This window comes from Gymnogyps californianus, chromosome 1, assembly GCF_018139145.2.
Source record: "Gymnogyps californianus isolate 813 chromosome 1, ASM1813914v2, whole genome shotgun sequence".
Lineage (NCBI taxonomy): Eukaryota > Metazoa > Chordata > Aves > Accipitriformes > Cathartidae > Gymnogyps > Gymnogyps californianus.
The window spans coordinates 112,173,327-112,192,021 of NC_059471.1; the positions used below are offsets into that span (position 1 = coordinate 112,173,327).

Below are 18,695 nucleotides of genomic sequence, written 5' to 3' on the forward strand. Positions count from 1 at the left end.
AAAGGGCTTACTAGGAAAAACAGAAGTTGGACATTTTCATTAACACAGTCTTAAAGTAGGAATTCTTACCTAAAACAGTGAGCTCTGCAACTTCACTTTCACGTTCTCCAACCATATTTGTTCCAACACAAACATATTTGCCAGCATCATTCTTTCTTGTGTATGTGATCATAAGCTTTCCTCCTCTGATCTAGGACAAATCAAGGATAATAAAAAATACTTTAATATGAACTAGCGATTTAATAATATTTATTAACTTGAAAAAAGTTTTGTTACAGATAATGAAACAAACCGAGCTGTCAGTGATTTTCCAAATCATACAAAAGAGTGAAAAAAAAAAAATTACTATTAACCTGATTTCCTTCTCTTATGCAAAAAGCTTGCCTCTTAGTTTTACATCAGTATTTTAAAATCTCTCGGATTTGGACCCCTATTACTCTCTTCTTCATTCTGCGTAATTTAATACTAGCTGTTCAACAGCCTGTTTAATGCTTGTTGGCCAGAAGGACTCCAATTCCTTCCTATGTACTACTGCAGTTTGATGTAATCAAGTGGAGAGTAAAAATTAGCACTAGACATAAATCTCATTTTCACATCAAGTGCTGCAATTACTTTTTCTTGACAAGAAATATGTATACATTATCCCACCATTGGTCATGCTCGTTATTATTCATTAATTTTGTGTTTGTTTTGGTTTTCATTTCTTAAGGAAGCGAAGGAAATTTTTTATTCTTTAGTTCTTCACCTTTAAATAAGTAATTTTAAAGTCTGATAAGCAGCTGGGCAGAAGCAATTAAATCCTTACTGGGAAATGAATAACTTTCTGCTCTTAATTCTGAATTCAGTTTTTGGAAGATAATGGAATTCTAATAACCCCCAAATTAGAAAACATACTTCCCCTTTGTGATTCCAAATCTTAGTATTTTATATAAAAATATATATTAAATGCATATGAAAATATCTGCTCTCCCTTTAAGAGTATTTATTCCCCCATTTGATTGACAAAACGGGTGAACAAGTTTCAAAGTTTGCCAAAATGCTGCAAAATTTGTGTAGGCAACTGAATATGTACCATGTTTACTTTAATATACAAAAATGTTACTTAATTACATTAATTACATTTTTAAGTGAACATATGCTTATGAGTCCAATCACATATGAAAACCACTGCAGTTCAACGCATGGGTGGAAGTACACAATAAATAAAAGCCACATATGAAGCTACATGAAAGAGTCTAATGTGGTCAGTGACAAGGAGAAGAGTGTTCTCAATATGAGGTATTTTGCTCAAGTTGCCTGCAGCTAGAAATCTATCCCTGAAAATTTGACATCTTGAGCAGCGTTGGGCTCTTATTATCATTGTAAGATGTACGCGCACAAAGATGACAGTCAGTTATTGAGATAAATGAACATGCACGTGTAACGTAGTAGTGTTGCATACAAATTTCATTCTGTTGCCTTTGGCACTCGTTTGGGAACAGAAAAGATATGTCCTTTATCATCCAGAATCTCGTAGTGCTGAAATTTCAATGGGGATTTGAGGCATGAAGAATGAAAAAATAAAGGTGACCTGCAAATACACATTTTTCAAGAATCTGTGCATTTTTTGATTGTTGACCACCTGAACTGGTAAGCATGAGAAGAGAATGTAAAATATAACTAGAAGTCTATCTATATTTATTCCTGTTTTACCTCTTCCTAAATCACTGAAAGCTATTTCTTTCCAATTAATCTACGCAAAGGATTTTAAAAAACAATTTTAGAAAGATTTCCACATGCATTTTGGGGTACTTGTATATCCAGATACATATGCAGAAATACATACTTTTTACGTATATCAATATTGAATGAAGTGGATTTAACAAAGAAATGTATGTACATATCACAAGAATTTATCAACTCAGCTGATGATTTCAAACCCATGTAAACTGAAAGCAGTGATTTTCATACATGTCTTAAGAGCTTAAGTCCTCCTGACGTTCAGTAGCATTTGTGCTCCTCTATGATTTTAGCACTTAAGAAAATCCCATTCAAACCCATTACAACATGACACAACTGTGTATTTTGCACAAATTGTAACCTCCAGCAAAAACTATCCTAGGAATTTCTTCTAGGAATCACCACAAGGTTCTCTTCAAAGCATAGATGGAGAGAAGCATTAAAGCAGAAACATTTGAACAACTAAAAAAATCATTGAAAGCTGCTTTTCTTCCAAGTTATTTCAGATTTACATAAGGAAGGAGAGGCAGAGGAAACATTCCCTCATGGACATTGAGACACACTTCCAAAGATGTGACATGCCTACTGAAGGAAGCTGTGCTTCCAAGATGGAATTCTGAATGCGTTTGGTTTATTTTTCCTAGGAGTTTCCTTTGTTGATTTTTTTGTTTGTTTGTTTTCCTTAAAACAGAAGGGTTTAGGACTTTAGCTACAATGATGGATATGCCACATTAAATTGCGATGAATTACACAGTTACAATAAAATGTACCACAAGTGCATGTGGAATTACATATGTCTGTAACTAGAGCATTCACAGATGGCTAGAAGAAAGCGTACTTTCGCTGTTGGGTCACTACCCAAGTTTTCCATTAAATTTTAACAATTAGGTACCCACCATATCAGTAAGATTGCTCAAGCCCTTCTATTTATTAACAAGGCACTGCAAATCAAATCTGTAGCTATGACAAATTTATGTTCTCTATGTGCAATGTTTGCCCCTTTTTCTCTCAATAGGAAATCCTAGAAATACTTATGGACTGTAGACCAATGGCTTTAAGTAATAAAGTACACAACAAAATACGTGCATGTGAATTTTTGTAGGAACACATAAAGAATCACTGCTACATTTCTTTGTCTTACTAAGTTCATATCCAGTAAGTCCAGTACTGTAAGTTCATATCCAGTATTTAGACTACTAAAGAGCCAAATCACCTTTGGGGGCAGTATCTGAAAACCTGCAAATTAGAACTATTCCTAGTCTGTGGATACTTAACAGTTAATCAAGGCGTTTTAACTTGAGTGCTTGGGCTCTTCTCATATTTGTGCCCCTGCCCCAGAATATACCAGCTGGACTTTATAGTAGCAAATGATATAACAGTTTGAAAAAGTGACAGGCAGTGTAACATTTCATCCCAAACCTCCAGAAGAGTTGTTACCATATTGAATACAAGGAGAAGTCCTTTCTTCCCAGTAAACAAGATATAGCAAACAGTTTTATTACACTACTCTGGTAGATAATGCATATCATGGGAAAAGAATTGCTTTGCTAACTGCCAAAGCTTTAAGTCCAATTTTGAAAAGATGGAAGTAAGTATCATGTTTCATTTATACAGAAATGATGCCAAGGCACTTTTTGACTTTTCATGCCTCTTCAGAATTTTGTTCTGTTCTGTGCCTACGAGCAAATTTATCAGGGCTGTGCAAGTAGAGAATACAAGAATAGCACTGAATACTGATGAGAGAAAAAGATCGTGATCAGCGGTTCACAGACGATCTTTAGTTGCCTGTAACACGTATGGATTGTTGTATGTACGTTAAGAGAATATATGATACCATGGTGACTTACAAAGATTTATTGATAGCTATTTTCTATGACCTGCCTGCCTGACCATATTTTGCTCCTCATGAGTAAATTGTTCATTCAAGCAAGTCTACTTCATTTATTTCTTTAAACAATAGTTGGAGATGTTCATACAGAAAACTCTAGGCACCCACAGAGTTAACTAGGTCCAGAATCGTAAATTATGGCCACCCAGCAGCAAAAAATCATATACAAATAATGAATCAACTCGGTCAGCCAATAAATCAAATCCATAAAAACTTACCCAAGGGTTCTACAACATACCACCAAGTATTCAGTATAGCTGTACACATATATATACTTACTCTAAGACTATATTTTATATACCTATGCGTGTTGTGTTTGCATGTGTAAATTTCTGTATGTATAAATCCATACCCATCTGTCTGTGTTAAGAAATATTTTTATATATGTGGGTGATTCATTTACTTTTCACAGAAATGTGCTATGAAATATGAGAAAGAATGAAGCCATGAGAGAAATGCTTGGGAAGTCCAAATGTGAAGGTGACTGGCATTTTTTTAACTTTCTTTTAGCTCCTAGTTTCATTCTATTTAATAAATGAAATCTGCTCTGTTGCAAAATAATTCTAAAGCAAACTTAAATCCATAAGAAAATGAAATTTAGAATGCAGAGTGAAATACTGACCTCTGTTTGTATAGCCAGGCTTTCTGCATATGTAATATCACAAACTTCATGTATTTCAGTCTTCAACAGTACAGCATACATAATATCACATTTTATTCAAATGAAATGTGACGGGCATGTGATATTAACCTGTCAGATGTGGTCTTTGCTTTAAAAGCATACCATCTAATCATAAATGGCAATAAAACAATTAAAGAACAAGGCAAGTACAGGCAATTGTAATTAAGTGTCACAAATGATAGATACAAGTAAAATGGAGCTTTTATTTCTTAGTTAGGAAACACAGAGTTTGCTCATTTCCCTCTATGTGGTTTAGCATCCCAAAACAGATTAGTATGTCCACATTATGACTTATTATTGTAGCATAGACTGTAAGGCATGGAATGTCAGCAACAGAAGACAACTTTGCAGTTTTAATGAAGTTGAGTAAAAAGCAGTATAAATGAATACATATCTTAGATTTTTATTTAAAAATGTGTATCTTGTTCCAAGCCTTGTGAATCCCATGTATTCTTCCATACCTATTACAGCATGCTTAAATATCAGACACTAGACATCAAAACGTGTTTGGAATAGGTCTTCAACAATGATTAAAGTTTGTTCTTGTTCAACTTCAAAGTTCAGACAGAGGAGTCTGTCCTGCTTTCGGTTCCATTCTCTGGGACCCCAGGAAGGTACATGCTGCCTCCTCCAGATCAAACTCACAAAAAATTCTATTTGAAAGAAATTTAAAATACACTTTCAAGTGGTCTTCCTGTGCCGTAAATCTGTCATGACAAAGTGCAAGTCAATTGCTCCCCCCTACCATACAGAGCAACAAAACAGTCTTGCAATGATGACAGGCCTAAAGGTAGAGTCTATAAAGGACGGTGCAAAATGCATAGGAAGATAGCTTTACTTAAAAAGAAAGAGCATTTAAGGTAGATAAAATGACAATTGATTCAAGCTGCTGCTTCTGGCACCCCTGCCAATCCAGCCAGGACACATCAGAGTCAGAATCGGATTCAAGTCTGCTCATGAGACTGCCTTCCCCTCTTTTATGGCCTCATTATTAATGGCTGTATCTACAAGAAGATGGATATCTACAAAGGCTTAAGGGTTATCTGTGTCCTGAATTATCTGGTGACTTCAGAGGCAGCTGAGGGTTATTCAGTCCTTGGCATTATCACAAGATACCAAATATCAGAATTACCATATGTGTTTGATACTTCACCCAACTAACAAGATAGTGGAAACAGACAAGATATATGCAGAATGTCATAAATCAACTTCAGAAAAGAAAAATCCATACATCAGCATATACAATTTTCAAAAGTTTAAAATTGTAACAATCCCAAACTTACTTTCTAGAAACATTTGGCTTTTGTTAATCACAAAGGAAGATTTAATTCAAAATAGGCCGTATTAGCTCACATTAATGAGAACTAATTTCTGAACAGACAGCTATGTTTATATGAAAATATTTGAACCAGTAAAATACTTTCCTCAAATGTTTTCACAGCTACAGTACAAAACATTTACTATGTAATACTTCCTTTCTTATTATAAACCAAGATTAAAATCCTCCTACAACAAAAGCATGTTACAACTACCTTCATGGCCTTAAACCAGCTCTACCAAGATCTCAAAAAAAAAAAGAAAAAAAAAAGAAAGTAGCAAACACTTGCCTCAGAAACTGTTTTTCACAATGCTATTTACTGAGTACAGAAAACACACCAAACTAAACTAATGGGTAACACATAAGTACATTCTACGGGTTGGTAAAAAATATATGGAACTAACCAAACTTTCTGCAACATCCAAAGAAAGCCCAACTGAGCCCAACATGGGAATGACGTGTTTGTAATGACAACTACGATATTTCTATAAAACTGTAAATTTAACCTGATGCATGAATCTCCCCTGGATGCACTGGTGCATATCTAGCTTTTGCTGCAATCAGTGACTGAAATCAGAAATAAAGGTGAACTTGAACTGAACTCAGTGTCTGGTATGTCTTCATTTCTCTCCCCTTAAGCAAGACAGATGATTTGAAGTATTTATTACACAGGAATTTTCTTTTAAGCATCACTACCACCGTGTTATTTACACACCTCCAAGGATAAAATCCCAGACCAGCTGGGGTTAATTTGCCACACAAAATCTCTTAGTTTTTAATTATGTTACCTAAAGTATCACAAATGTAATATGGAAAAATAATCATAACAAACCACAAATTTTGAAACATATAAAAAATTCTTACCTGGTAACCATAAAAGAAACAACACAGCCCAAATCTACAGAGGAATTTAGCAGCCTATTTCCCACTGAGAGTGCCTACACTGCAAAAGACAGAAGCAAGGCCACTCTGCGGGGCTGTGTCGAAAAGTCACCAAGAATGAAGCCAAGGGCCATTTCAGACTGGCTCTCCAGGGACCACAGGGGCCCATTTACACGACCAGACCAGACTCTGCAGTGACTTTGCACGCTGCAGAGTATGCCCAAACCCTGCAGACAGCACCGAGGGGGTGGAGGGGAAAGGAGTACCACCACCATGTCATTTCAGAGGGCTAGGGACTCTGCTGCTGATTTCACGGGGATTTCAGTTCCTAACTGTCATTGTAGGTATTGACCAACATTGTTGTAACAACATTGTCTTACAACAATTAACTGAGGCTGGAGTTAATGTTGGCAGGACAATGACATGGATTTAAGACAACTTGATATCATAGGGTGTAGCTCATTGATAGGAAATTTCCTACTTTCCCCTAAGGACAGAGGACCTGTGCAGAGCACAAGTCTCCAACAGCAGAGTCCTGCCTTTCAACTTCAAAGCTTAGAAGCACGGGTAGATAAAACTTCACTAGAACTTGTAATCTGATGAAAGACATTTCTCAGAGTGCAGATCTCTCACAGCCATCATGCCAAAATATGGGATTTTTCAAGGTCCTGATATAGGGTCTTCTAAAGGGAACTGTTCTGACAGGACTCAGGTTGCTTTCAATAGGTCGTCTTCTATGATGAGCTCCCACAAGAAACTGAAAGGCTTTAATATGCAAAATCAAGGTTCTCCTAGACTTAAAAGTACAATTGTGAAACAACAACAACAAAATCATCACAGGCTGAGAAGAGAGAATAGAAATAAAAAAGAATTATTCAAAATTTTCCTCTTGGCATGGGTCTGTGCAGTGGGTCATTATGTTCAGCTTTGGCTTCAGTCATTCAGTGACCTTCTGAGATGCAGCCGATTTGGCTCGGACTCCCACTTGCCTCAAGGAGAGGGCACATCCCCCTCAGACTGGCTGTCCACTGCTGGCTCCTCACTGAAGGGGATGCGAATTACAGGCTCCCGGATCCTTCCCGTGACCGTTGCACTTCCTGCACTCGATTGCCTGTGAAAGCTTTCTTCCCTGGAGCTGGCACAGTAGCTTCCCAAGGGAAGAAGGAATTTCTGCCTTCTTCTGGGGGCAAACCTGAGCCCTTTATGGCATAGAATACAAACTGAGAAGCAAACTAAGCACATAAAATTTGTCACAGGTGGCAAAAATGCAGTGGATTCTTTCACACATTTCCAAGTTGGTATTTTAACAGTTTTAAACTGAGACAGATTTGACTTCTCATTCAAAACATTTTCTTTCGAAACTTTACAATCAAGTTTACTTCCAAAGAAGTGTTGTCCTACCAATTAAACACTACAAATACACAAATATTTTGCAAAATTTAACCTTGAAAAAATACAAAATGTTTTCTAACATAACTAAAAAATTACTAATTCTCTGACTTTTGACCAAGATGACATGCCATGGAAATGAGACCACACTTCAAAAAAAGCATATAAACCTGAGTTAAGTTTCTATTGCATTTATCTCTGACTGAGCCTAAGCTTAGTAGAACTCTAACTTTTATACTAAGACTATGCTGGACATACAAAGTTGTGAAAACATTAAACCTTTCACATCATTTGTGTAACACTGTCAAAAAAAGGAACACATGCACCACATTGTTCATTTTTCATAAACATTTAAACACAAAAGTCATATATTAATCTGCCACATTTCACTCTTTCATCAGTGATCACTGCAGCTCTTGGAACTGCAGAACATGCAAATCATAAATCACAGATTTCCTAGTATTTTTTGTGGTCTGCACACAAGCTTTGTGCTACAGGACTGAGGTAAAAACCTGCAGTCACAGGCAACCGGAAGCAAATCTGACTGGAACTTTCGTTTTTATTGAAGGAACACTGAAAAGCCACTGGGCTAGACTTTACAGCTACAGATAAGGTCCCTGCTTGGAAGATGCTAAAATTTAAACTTACAAAGAATAAGGAGAACGTATGCATAGAGAGGTAAAGATCAAATCCCGCAATTTCCCCAGCCCACACAGCAGCCCAGTGCCATTATTTTTATTTTCATGCTCAACTTTAGATCCTCCAGAGAAACTCAACAGGCAGTGAGTGACCTGCAGATCTCGGTCTGTTCACAAATTTTCAGCCCTCTGTTGCCACAGGAGACTATACAATATAAGCTGATCTTTAGCAATGGACAGTGAAGCCAGGAGCTACTTGGAGTTTCGGTAACTCTTAAAATAAGCCAGCACAGGTTGCAATCAAGCAGAACAAAGCATACCCTCTTCCCATTCTCTATATGTACTGGGATCATTGCTCCCTGATGCTCACACGTTTCCCATCACCATCTTTAATTATGATACCCTCTGAGAGTTGTTGTTTGTGGGCTACTGCTAGGCTCACCATGGAGAAATACGGCTCCAGCGTCAGCAGGAACAGGCTGCCTACCAGTTCTTCCCGCTCAGCCCTTGCCTTTGGAGCAGTGAACCGCTTATTGCTCAGTGTGTAAATGGAAGTGGTTACAGTGTGAACAGCCAAGGAGAATGAAGAGACTGAAGCCTGAAGAATGGTGCCTCTTCCCTTGCCTTGTCTGCTCGTGGTTGGGGGCTGCTCGAGCTATTCAGGGGGGCTCTGGAGCCCTGCTGGGATAATTGCTTCCTTTGCAGCAGTTTCTTGCTATTCCTCTCAGATGCCACTGTGGGTTTAAACTTCTGGCACAATTGTTGTTGTTAAAAGGGTATTGTAAACTGCACCAATGGAAAAGGTGGAGAGAAAGAAAGTGGCTGGAAGGGGGGAGAAACTGTTCTGGACACTGGAAATATCAGCTGCTCGACTTTTTCCATTTGTATTTACAAAGCAAAGTAAACTATGATCCAGCTGTCCAAGTTCTGTATGGAAATCAGTGTCTCCTGTTTGTGGCAGTCTGCTATTGGTGGAATGGGCTTGTAGAAATGGCAGAGAAATTGAAATTACTCGGCACTTTCATTTTCCCAGTTTTTCTTGTGGCTGCATGCATGGTTTTTTTTAAACTAGTACTATCCTAACATAAATAAGCAGCTTTGACGTCTTCTGTGTGAGCAGTGCAAAAACATATAATGAATAGGAAGTGATCTTTACAGAAAACGGAAAGTGTTACCTGATCAGATTTCAGTTCCTTTGGTACAAGTTACCTTTTTTATGACAGCAACAGGAAGTTAAAAACTGCAATTGCATTCCCATAGTAAACTTTCCTCCCTAAAAACACAGAAACAGCCATGTTTCTATGCTTCCAAAACAGATACGAACCCAAATATTCAGTCTGAAGTAAACACTTAACTTTTAAAGATGTTACTGTTTCTCTGCCAGCTACTTAGCATGACAAACAGAAAAGAAGATATACTTTTGCATTTAAAAGACTCATCTACCGAACATTCTGGCCAAATTTTTCAAAAGCAGATGGCAAAAGTTAGGAGTCCTTGGCTGCTGGGTAAGGTAAGGGGTAGTCAACACTTCTGACTATCAGATGGACATATTGACATGTCCAGGTAGTCGAGTTTGCAATTCCACTTTCAAAATCTGGTCCTGAATGCAGATCACCAAAAGGTGCTGCCTGTAGCCCATGGCATGCAATACACTGAGTGCCATCCTGATTGATCGGGGACCATTTACAAATGGGACGAGTAAGAGCTGCCCTCAGCTGGAGCCCCACCAAGGTCTGAACTCACCACTCCTGAGACACTCTATGACTCCAATCAGTGCCCCAAATACACAAAAATATTTCTAGGAAAAATATTTATGACTGGCATTTCTCTGTGTTGTTCCCGTTACTGCAAATTTTTCCTTTGCTGACTTCCTTCCCATGCTGATGCACCTCAAGGAAAGGTAAGGAAAATGATGCAAAAACACACACTAAAGAATGCTGGGGAAAGTTGACATACGTGAACAAGCACGGAAGACAGTATTTAAAGTCTTGATAGTATCTATGCAAACAAAAGACCTTCTCAATAAGCTTCTTAGTCTTCTTGCCTCCTTTTCCAACACAAACAAAAATTAACAGGATCAACCCCTGCTGCAATATGTAAACAAATTTCAGTAGATCACATCAGTATCCTGATGCACCAAGGTATAATCTTACAGAAAATTTTGTTAACAGTAAAGTTCACCCTCGTTCATCTTCAGAGGACATGTTTGTTCCAACATGGATCCACTGGTTTCGCTTATTTATGTTCAGAAAAGGTAAAGAAATGCTACTTGCTACCCTTGCAAATTCATTTTTAATGGAAGATTAGTAGTGTGGTTTTCAAACCCTGAATAAACATACAGAAATTAAGGGAAAAAGTTCTAAACCCCCTCAAGTATGATAAGGATAAAAACAAAATAGTCAGCTGAATGAAGACTTCATCAACTACGCATTCTACTTTGCATTATACTATTAGGGATTATAATTCACGTACTTCATACACATTTTTTCTAAGACAGCCATATTGTTGACTTTTTTGAAGAAAAAAGAAAGCCAAATTCTACTGAAAATGGAAGTCAGTCATGACCAGAAAAGTCATAGTTTTAGAGAATGTTTGACATAGATGGAAAAAAAGTGTTCCAATGATTCTCTTCACCTTTCAAATAGTTCCATGTGTTACTACACATTTGACAGAAGTACCATAGAATCTCAAAAAGTTTTGTCCTTTGATGAGATTCATTTCCAGTGGATTGCAATGAAATGCTACATGTTTTCCCCAGACCTAAAGTTTGGCAAGAAATGTTTGGTAGAATATAACATGAATATTTCTACTATATTTCAGAAAAAAGCTTAAATATTCTTAAATTTCTGAATACAGAAACTCTGTAAAAACCTATTAGATCCAAATTTTTGTTCAAGACCCGTGAGAACTAAAACATAAATGCTGTACTATAGATATTATTACTGACACTTTCAAACATCCATGCAAAGAACAATCTGATATGCAGGCCATTTTATGCATAGAACATTAAAATATCATATTTTCTGTATTTAGAGTTGCCTTTAGTAATGTCTTATATTTTGATCTAGGCTGATTCTGCTCACACAGCAAGATAATTTCTTAGTGGGATTGCCTGGAAATATACCACAAAGGTATGAGCTTATGATCCTAATTGTAACTTTTCAACAAATGCTTAGGAGAAATTCACCTTGAAGCGGAGGACGGGGCTGCTGCTGAGCCTGACATACTTGTAGCCCAAAGAAGCAACTCTGTTCGAGACGTAGGAGGAGGTGAAAACCAAAGCAGGAAGAGGGATTTAATGACATGCACACTTTCTTGAGGAGTGGAAGACCAGAAGCTCATTAAGTGGGGATTTGGAAGAAGGTATACATATGGGATTCCACTGGAAAGAAATTTTAGATGCTAAATTAGTCAGCTAGGCACATAGATATTAGAGTGCTTTGAAGTGTTGTTTCTTTTTTTGTATGATCGTGTGGTTAAATAAACAATACTTTTCAGAAACCTCTTTTGTGGCATTGTCAACTATTGTTCAAATGCTTCCAAAGGGAAAAACCATTGGATCACACCTAACTGGAGTTAGTGTAGCTGTTACACTGACTATTTTAGGTTTCCAGACAAGTCTAAGAGAAGGAAAATTACATAAATCTAACCGAAAGGAGTAAGTGATTTAAGGCTTGTTACCTAAAAGATTGTGTTCAAAGTGTTTATAGAGAGGATAGAAAAGGATATAACACTGTCCCATTAATATCTCAACTCTCTCAGCTGAATGTAAAGTGGACACAGAATAACTTCGCATATAGTCTGAATGCTGCATATAGGTACCTAGGTGTAATGCCTGTAGACCTATTTTAAAGACTGCATTTTGCAGAAAGTAAGGAGGAAGAAATACAAAGTTAAACCTAGTAGACTATGTGCTGCTTGGGATTAAAAGTAATCTTCTTCACTAGCAGAAACAAAAATTGCATTGGCATTCTCCACTGCACCTGAACGAATAGGTCATCTTTACCTTATAAAACTTTTCAACATTAGCTAGTGTCATTTCTCCAATGAGAATATGTGGAAGTAATTTGAAACAATGTAGGAGAGAGAATAAAACTCATTTTGGTATTTATTCCTTTTGTTATTTCATGAACACAAAACTGATGGACATTAACAGTATCCAGAAGTAGATCTGGCCAATCAAATGGCCTATGTGTTTTATCAGAGGACAATCTTGGAAAAAAAATATGAACTCTGCTTAGAGCACATTTATAGGGTACAATGTATTAAAACAATATTTTAATACATGTTTGGAAAATCCGTGTTAACAGAATTCTCTTATAAAAGAGTTCCCTTGGCTAGATATCAGTCCCACAGACAAGAATAGTATTTGCAAATATAATTTTCTGGGTTAGCAAACCAAAACCCATTTTAATTATAACCGTCTAATTATCCAACATGGTTCCTTGGTAAGACAATTCCAAATAAGCAAAGTGTCCTTAACCTGTCAGTAGCTAGAACTTATCCCACAAAGCCAATACTTAATGATGTCCTTTTGTCTGTCACCACTGTGTAGCTATGTAGCACTCTAAGCAACAGTTCAGGTATGAATCTGCCCATTTTCAAATTTAAAGAGAAAATGCTTCCTCATCTTTTTATTTTTGCTTATAGCCATATAGTTGTTATTTTAATAATTCAGGAAAAATAGAGATAAATCTGCAAGTTTTAAAATTTCACATCTATTCTAACACAAAATTAGGAAGAAATATAATTCATTCTCAAAAATCATGAAAACATACTCCTATGAAAAAGCAATGAGAGACTGAGGCTTCTGTTTAAGTTGTCTGAAACACTGTAGGTTGATAAAGGCTCCAAATGAACAGGTATCCCGAACATCACAAGCTGTAATGATGTGTTAACCTTGGTGACAGTCAGAACAGAAGGGTCAAAGGTTCAGCTGGCATCCCTGGGGGTGATCCTTCAAGGTGAATTTGAGACTCGTTGACAGGGCAGCACAGTAAAACTGACACTGCAGTCTAAGAAACGTATATGTTACAAAGATGAAGAACTGCCTTTTTCTTGAACTTTATATTCATAGCAGTAGAAGAAATGGCCTTTCTTAAGATGATTAACGTAGGGAGAACATAGATCACCACCAGCTGAAATCCTAAAAGCAAACATTTTCAAAGGTTACCTTCTATTTTTGAATCGGAAATAATTAGCAAAGCAGGCTCGCAGGTTTATTTACTCTGGTTGCACCAGCTACTCTTAATTTTGCAAATTTTAGAAGTTATTTCCCCGTGTCCTACTTAAAATGTCCCGATTGCTAAAAGTAAGGTTTCTCCTCCTACTGAAACACCCATTACAACTACCTACAATTGTTAGCTTCAAGAGTAACAGATACAATAGATGACCTCTTATACCACCAAAGCCTTTGAATTTGGATGACAAAGGTAGAGTAACAGCTGTCACTTCCAGTTGGGCAATTCCTAATATTTAACAATGACAAACACAAAAGATACCGGCAAGACATACAACACAGAAATTTTCTTAGCAGAAAGTCTCATTAGGACAAAAATGAGAATGAATATGGAGTATGTCCATAAAACTCCAGATGGCAAAAGGAAAGTAACTTAATGACAAACAAGCCAATAACAACAAACAGTAAAGCAGTAACAACAGCAGCAACAAAAAGATTGAGAATGTCAACTGATTTAGCACTTCAAAAAGGGGCTTCTCCCTTGCTATAAATTATACTATATACTTTCTTGGAAAGGGTGAAATATTAGTCTCAGTGAAGACAATGATAATACTCACACTGATTTCAGTAATGCCAGAATTTCACACTGAGAGTTCAGGATGTGTGCAAAGTGTATTTTTATGAAACTTACTAACCATAGTCATTGTGAATGCAAATTTCCCAGGAGTTATAATCGTGCATAGTACCTACTATAAAGACATTCTTAGTTTATTAATGAACTTTTGAGATCCTTGAATACAAGGGACAATAATTTCAAAACCACTTTGACACCAGTATATAACTTGGACGGTAAAGAGATGTTTTCTTTAAAATAAAAGAAAATCTCAAAATATTTGTAGCTGGGCTAGATCCTGCAAGTATTATACAATCACAAACACCTAGAGTGGAGCATGGCCTGAGTATGTAAGTGAGAATATTACTTTACTGTTTTGTCTACAAAAAAGAGCCTATTCATGATTTAGGATGTAATAACACTTTGCACTTTGGCAAAGTGGCACAACACAGCTTTGTTGCAATAGTGTCAGGCTGCTTTACACGTATGAATGAATTCAGTCCCACGACTCATGAAATGCTGAATAAGAAGTACTGAACAACTTCAAAGCTTGCCCAAAATCACACAGGAAGATTGCAGCAGCCCAGCAATCTGCTTTGCTTAGCTTGCAGACTTTCTACCTCAAGGCAATCTTTCCTTTACTGTACAATAATTTTCTCTGTAGGAAAATGTTTTGCAGCTCACTTTTAAAAATCGTGTTGCAATGACTGGATAGTCTCATGGTAAAACCAGCTCATCTTTAATTCTGTTCAGTGTGCAGGTCTGCCAGAGCGCAGAACCACTCGTTCCTGGAATACCTACCATGAACCATAAAATAGCTTCAACCAGATACCTGCAGCTTCTGTGGTAACACTTCACCCTGAATAAGCAATTTTTTTCCTACTTGATTTGCATTAGGTCTTACTCCAAGAGAAATGGTCAAACTGAACACCAGAGTTCAAAGTAGTCCTAAGAGACAAATGATTTCAGATGAATGGGAAGAGCAAGATCTGCAGAGTCTGAAATGTGGGCTGTGATGAAGGGAAGCCCAAGCCATCATGTCAACATCTTTCGCTTTCAAAAACTTGGCATTCTGAATGGCCTAGCCACTTGGAAAAGCAATGATGCAAAATACACAAACTTACAGTTAAGGGATCTTGAGTCATAATCATTTTGTTCAAGGAACCAAACTTCACATTTTGTGAGGGAAGGCAAAGTTACTTAAGCATACATCTCTATGACTAGTTTCAAAATTAAATATATTCCACGTAGCACTAAAAATATTTCAAGATATACACCAGGAAAGCATTTCACTTTCTCAAGTTTTACTTTTTAAACAGCATTATCTTCCCTGGAAGGTTTGTGGGTTTTATTCTCCCTTAAACATACAGGGGGAAGAACTTACTGACTTTCCCCCCTCTTATCTCTGTGTAATTTATTCTCCCCCATGCAGCCAGAACCAGGAGGCCTAGCAGAGGCAAGTAGACAACTGACAAAAGCAGCAAAGAGAGAGGCAAAAGCAAAGCTGTTGAGTTAGAAGAAAATGAGTATAATTAGATCCAAGTATAACTAACCACCCACACTTCCACGTTAAATAAAAGAACAATCTTTATGTGACCATGTGGCAAATAGATTCTTGTTAGATAACAATTTTTCAGGAGGAAAAAAAAATCAATTAATTGCTCAATGCAGCATGAGTATTAGCAAGAATTGTCCTACAGCCAGATAAGGAAAGAAAGTAGCTGTTTTTTCTTTCTCTTTTAAGGAGGGTAACCATAAGAAGGCAGACTTGGTCCTCCATAATATTACACAGGAGTCTGAAATAACACGCTACAATGTGTATGTTAGTCCCACACTACTGCACGTGGTGAACAGCTGAACTTGGCAGTAAGTAATTGTGAGTATATTATTACCTGGAGAGAGAGAAGTACTCTGTTGGGTTGAAGAAACCCAAGAACTGAAAAATTATTATTTTTGAAGTGCTGTGATTTGGACTAGACTTTTCACTTAACCAGAAGCATCACAGGAAACTCAGTAAGGCAAAACTATCCAAACAAAGTGAAATAAGCAAAAATGAAGCTGACAGAACTTCCAAAAAGTAGACCAAAAAATCAAAGCAAACCAAACAAGAAGTTCTAATCACTTACATCTGTTCAAGGCTCCAAAAATGGGCACTGTTCTTCTCTACTATTTTTATTCTACATTTTTCTTTTCATTATGAGAACATAATATGTGCAAACTCAGCACATAGATTGTTGAGGTTTTATTAAACATGCTTTTAGAGTTAGTGTCATTTTTACTTTACAAAACTAATTCATAAAAAAAGCATGATACACACAATGAAGTCTCAGTTAGCAGTTATCTGATATTTAGATTTTAAGTGACAACATGTGGCTGCTGCAGTGTGCAAGCGACTAGGAATATCAAAAATGTCAAGAACAATCAAATTTATAAGGTCCACCAGAGACTTTCAAGAACAAAAATGTACTTCCCCCTCCCCCCCTCCCCCAATGGAGAGGATTTCAGTGTTTGGAAAACTGTGAACATAGTGAAGAGCTGGGTTGCTTCACTTCACTGATGTAGACTTGCCACGAATACATTGATTTCTGTAGGATATTTGTGTGTTAAAAGGTCTTTCATGCTTTACTAATGGAAATATCTCTGTATAAGAGTATAAAGTAAACATAAATACAGTAAAAAATAAAGTAAAAGGCTCACAGGTCCAGGAGTCTGCATGAAAGAACCTCGGAATGCAGAAAATTTCTTGTGCTTTTTTGCACATTCGATCTGTTGGGATCCTAAGTCCCACGTCCAATGGACTGAACTCTACTCTGAACGTGTTTTCTGACTGTACACAGTGTGCACGCTTCCCAGTGTGAGTCCTAATGTTCAGTGTGTCAGATTCATAAAGGGCTTTAGAAGTCTGATTCTTCAAATATTGCTTTGCTTCTCATTGTTTTTGCTCATGATGAGGAATCGGAGACGGCACACAGCACAGCAGTCCCTAAGGGGCTGGGGAAAACGGTGTCTCCAGAAACGGATTTTTAACTTAGAGGGTGTCCACACTCTACATGGAGGATTTCCATACAGCTGATGAAGGAAAGGGAGAAGAATTAACTTTCTAAACCCAATCTTCATCTTTACAGTGTGTAATATAAGCAAAAGCTCCTTTCCTGACTGCTTAAAAAAACTAACCAAACAAAACTGTTTCTTTTTCATTAAGAGAATAAAATGAATGAAAAAATAATTTCCCTCCCACATCCTTTCTTCATCTCCCTTACCCATCCCAAAAAACCCCAACAACTAGACTGTCAGCCAAACAAAACAAAGAATTTACTTTCTCAGCATAATAAATCACCTTTGCTCCTAACCATTCAAATCATAAAGTCCTACACGCTCTGGATCACTCAAGTAACCTAGTCTGAGACAACAACCACCTGTTTTTTTATTGTTTTTTAAGGAGAAGCTTCCCAGGCTCCATTTCTATAATTTCAGATTGTCCCAGAGGTTCAAAACTCTCAATAAGCCATTTTAACAAGAAAATCCTGATAGTCTAATGTCTAGGCCTGTGGAAGTCTCATGCCTCAGATATCTAAAACATACTCTATTTGCTGCAGGCGTTTATTTTCTTTTACTATCTAGGTCATCAGTTCACGACTAGGGACAAAAGAAATCTATGGAGAACTTTGACTCAATGAGGAGTTTTCAAATTCCTTTAAGTCCACAGAGTATCTGCAAAAGAACTTCATTCTTCACTTTACTTTTAAATTTAAAAGTAGAAATGAAGTTGAGCATAGAAAAATACATACTTAGTTCACATTAAAGGAGTACTTTTCACTACTGCTGGGTAAAACAATACCGAGAAACCATAGTTATGCATGTCTAATGCCTAACATTTTAAGTGGTGAGAAGACAAAATAGCTGAAGCAATGCGCATCACTGATGCAAAGGAACATTTTTGAAAGTTGTGAGAAAAACCAGAACAGATACTCTTCTTAGCTATAGGGACCATATGATCAGCAATAACTTGGTTTAAAAGGCCAGCAATTAAATGACCATAACGAGTCTTTTAATCTAACACTAAATTATGATGAGTTTTAATTCCAGTAGTTTCAGTTAGTGTGAACACAGTCTATAAATCTCATAACCTTACACAGTAGGTTACGCTATTACCAGGCCCTTGGGAACACAGGAGGTCAGTTTGGTCTTAAATGTAAAATCTAGTCTCTGTGATAGCCAGCACAAGCCTACAGAACTTGGTGTCCTCCCCAGTCCACAGATGTTTGACACTGGGCTACCCTTTTGCCCTGCGTCATGATGCTCCTTCCTTTTCCACTAATTCCACAGACCAGTATTATACTTTGGAGATGTCTAGTGAAAGGACACATCACATCAACTGTGAACCAAT

At 37.1% G+C, this 18,695-nt stretch overlaps 1 protein-coding gene across 1 annotated transcript in view; it reads right to left on the reverse strand.

Annotated features, from left to right (window-relative positions):
- Positions 1 to 18,695, reverse strand: part of ROBO1 (roundabout guidance receptor 1) — a 321,785-nt gene that overhangs the window by 88,867 nt on the left and 214,223 nt on the right. The window contains exon 4 of the mRNA XM_050915366.1: positions 70 to 190. Coding sequence (XP_050771323.1) covers positions 70 to 190 — 121 coding nt within the window. The remainder of the gene's footprint in view (positions 1 to 69; positions 191 to 18,695) is intronic.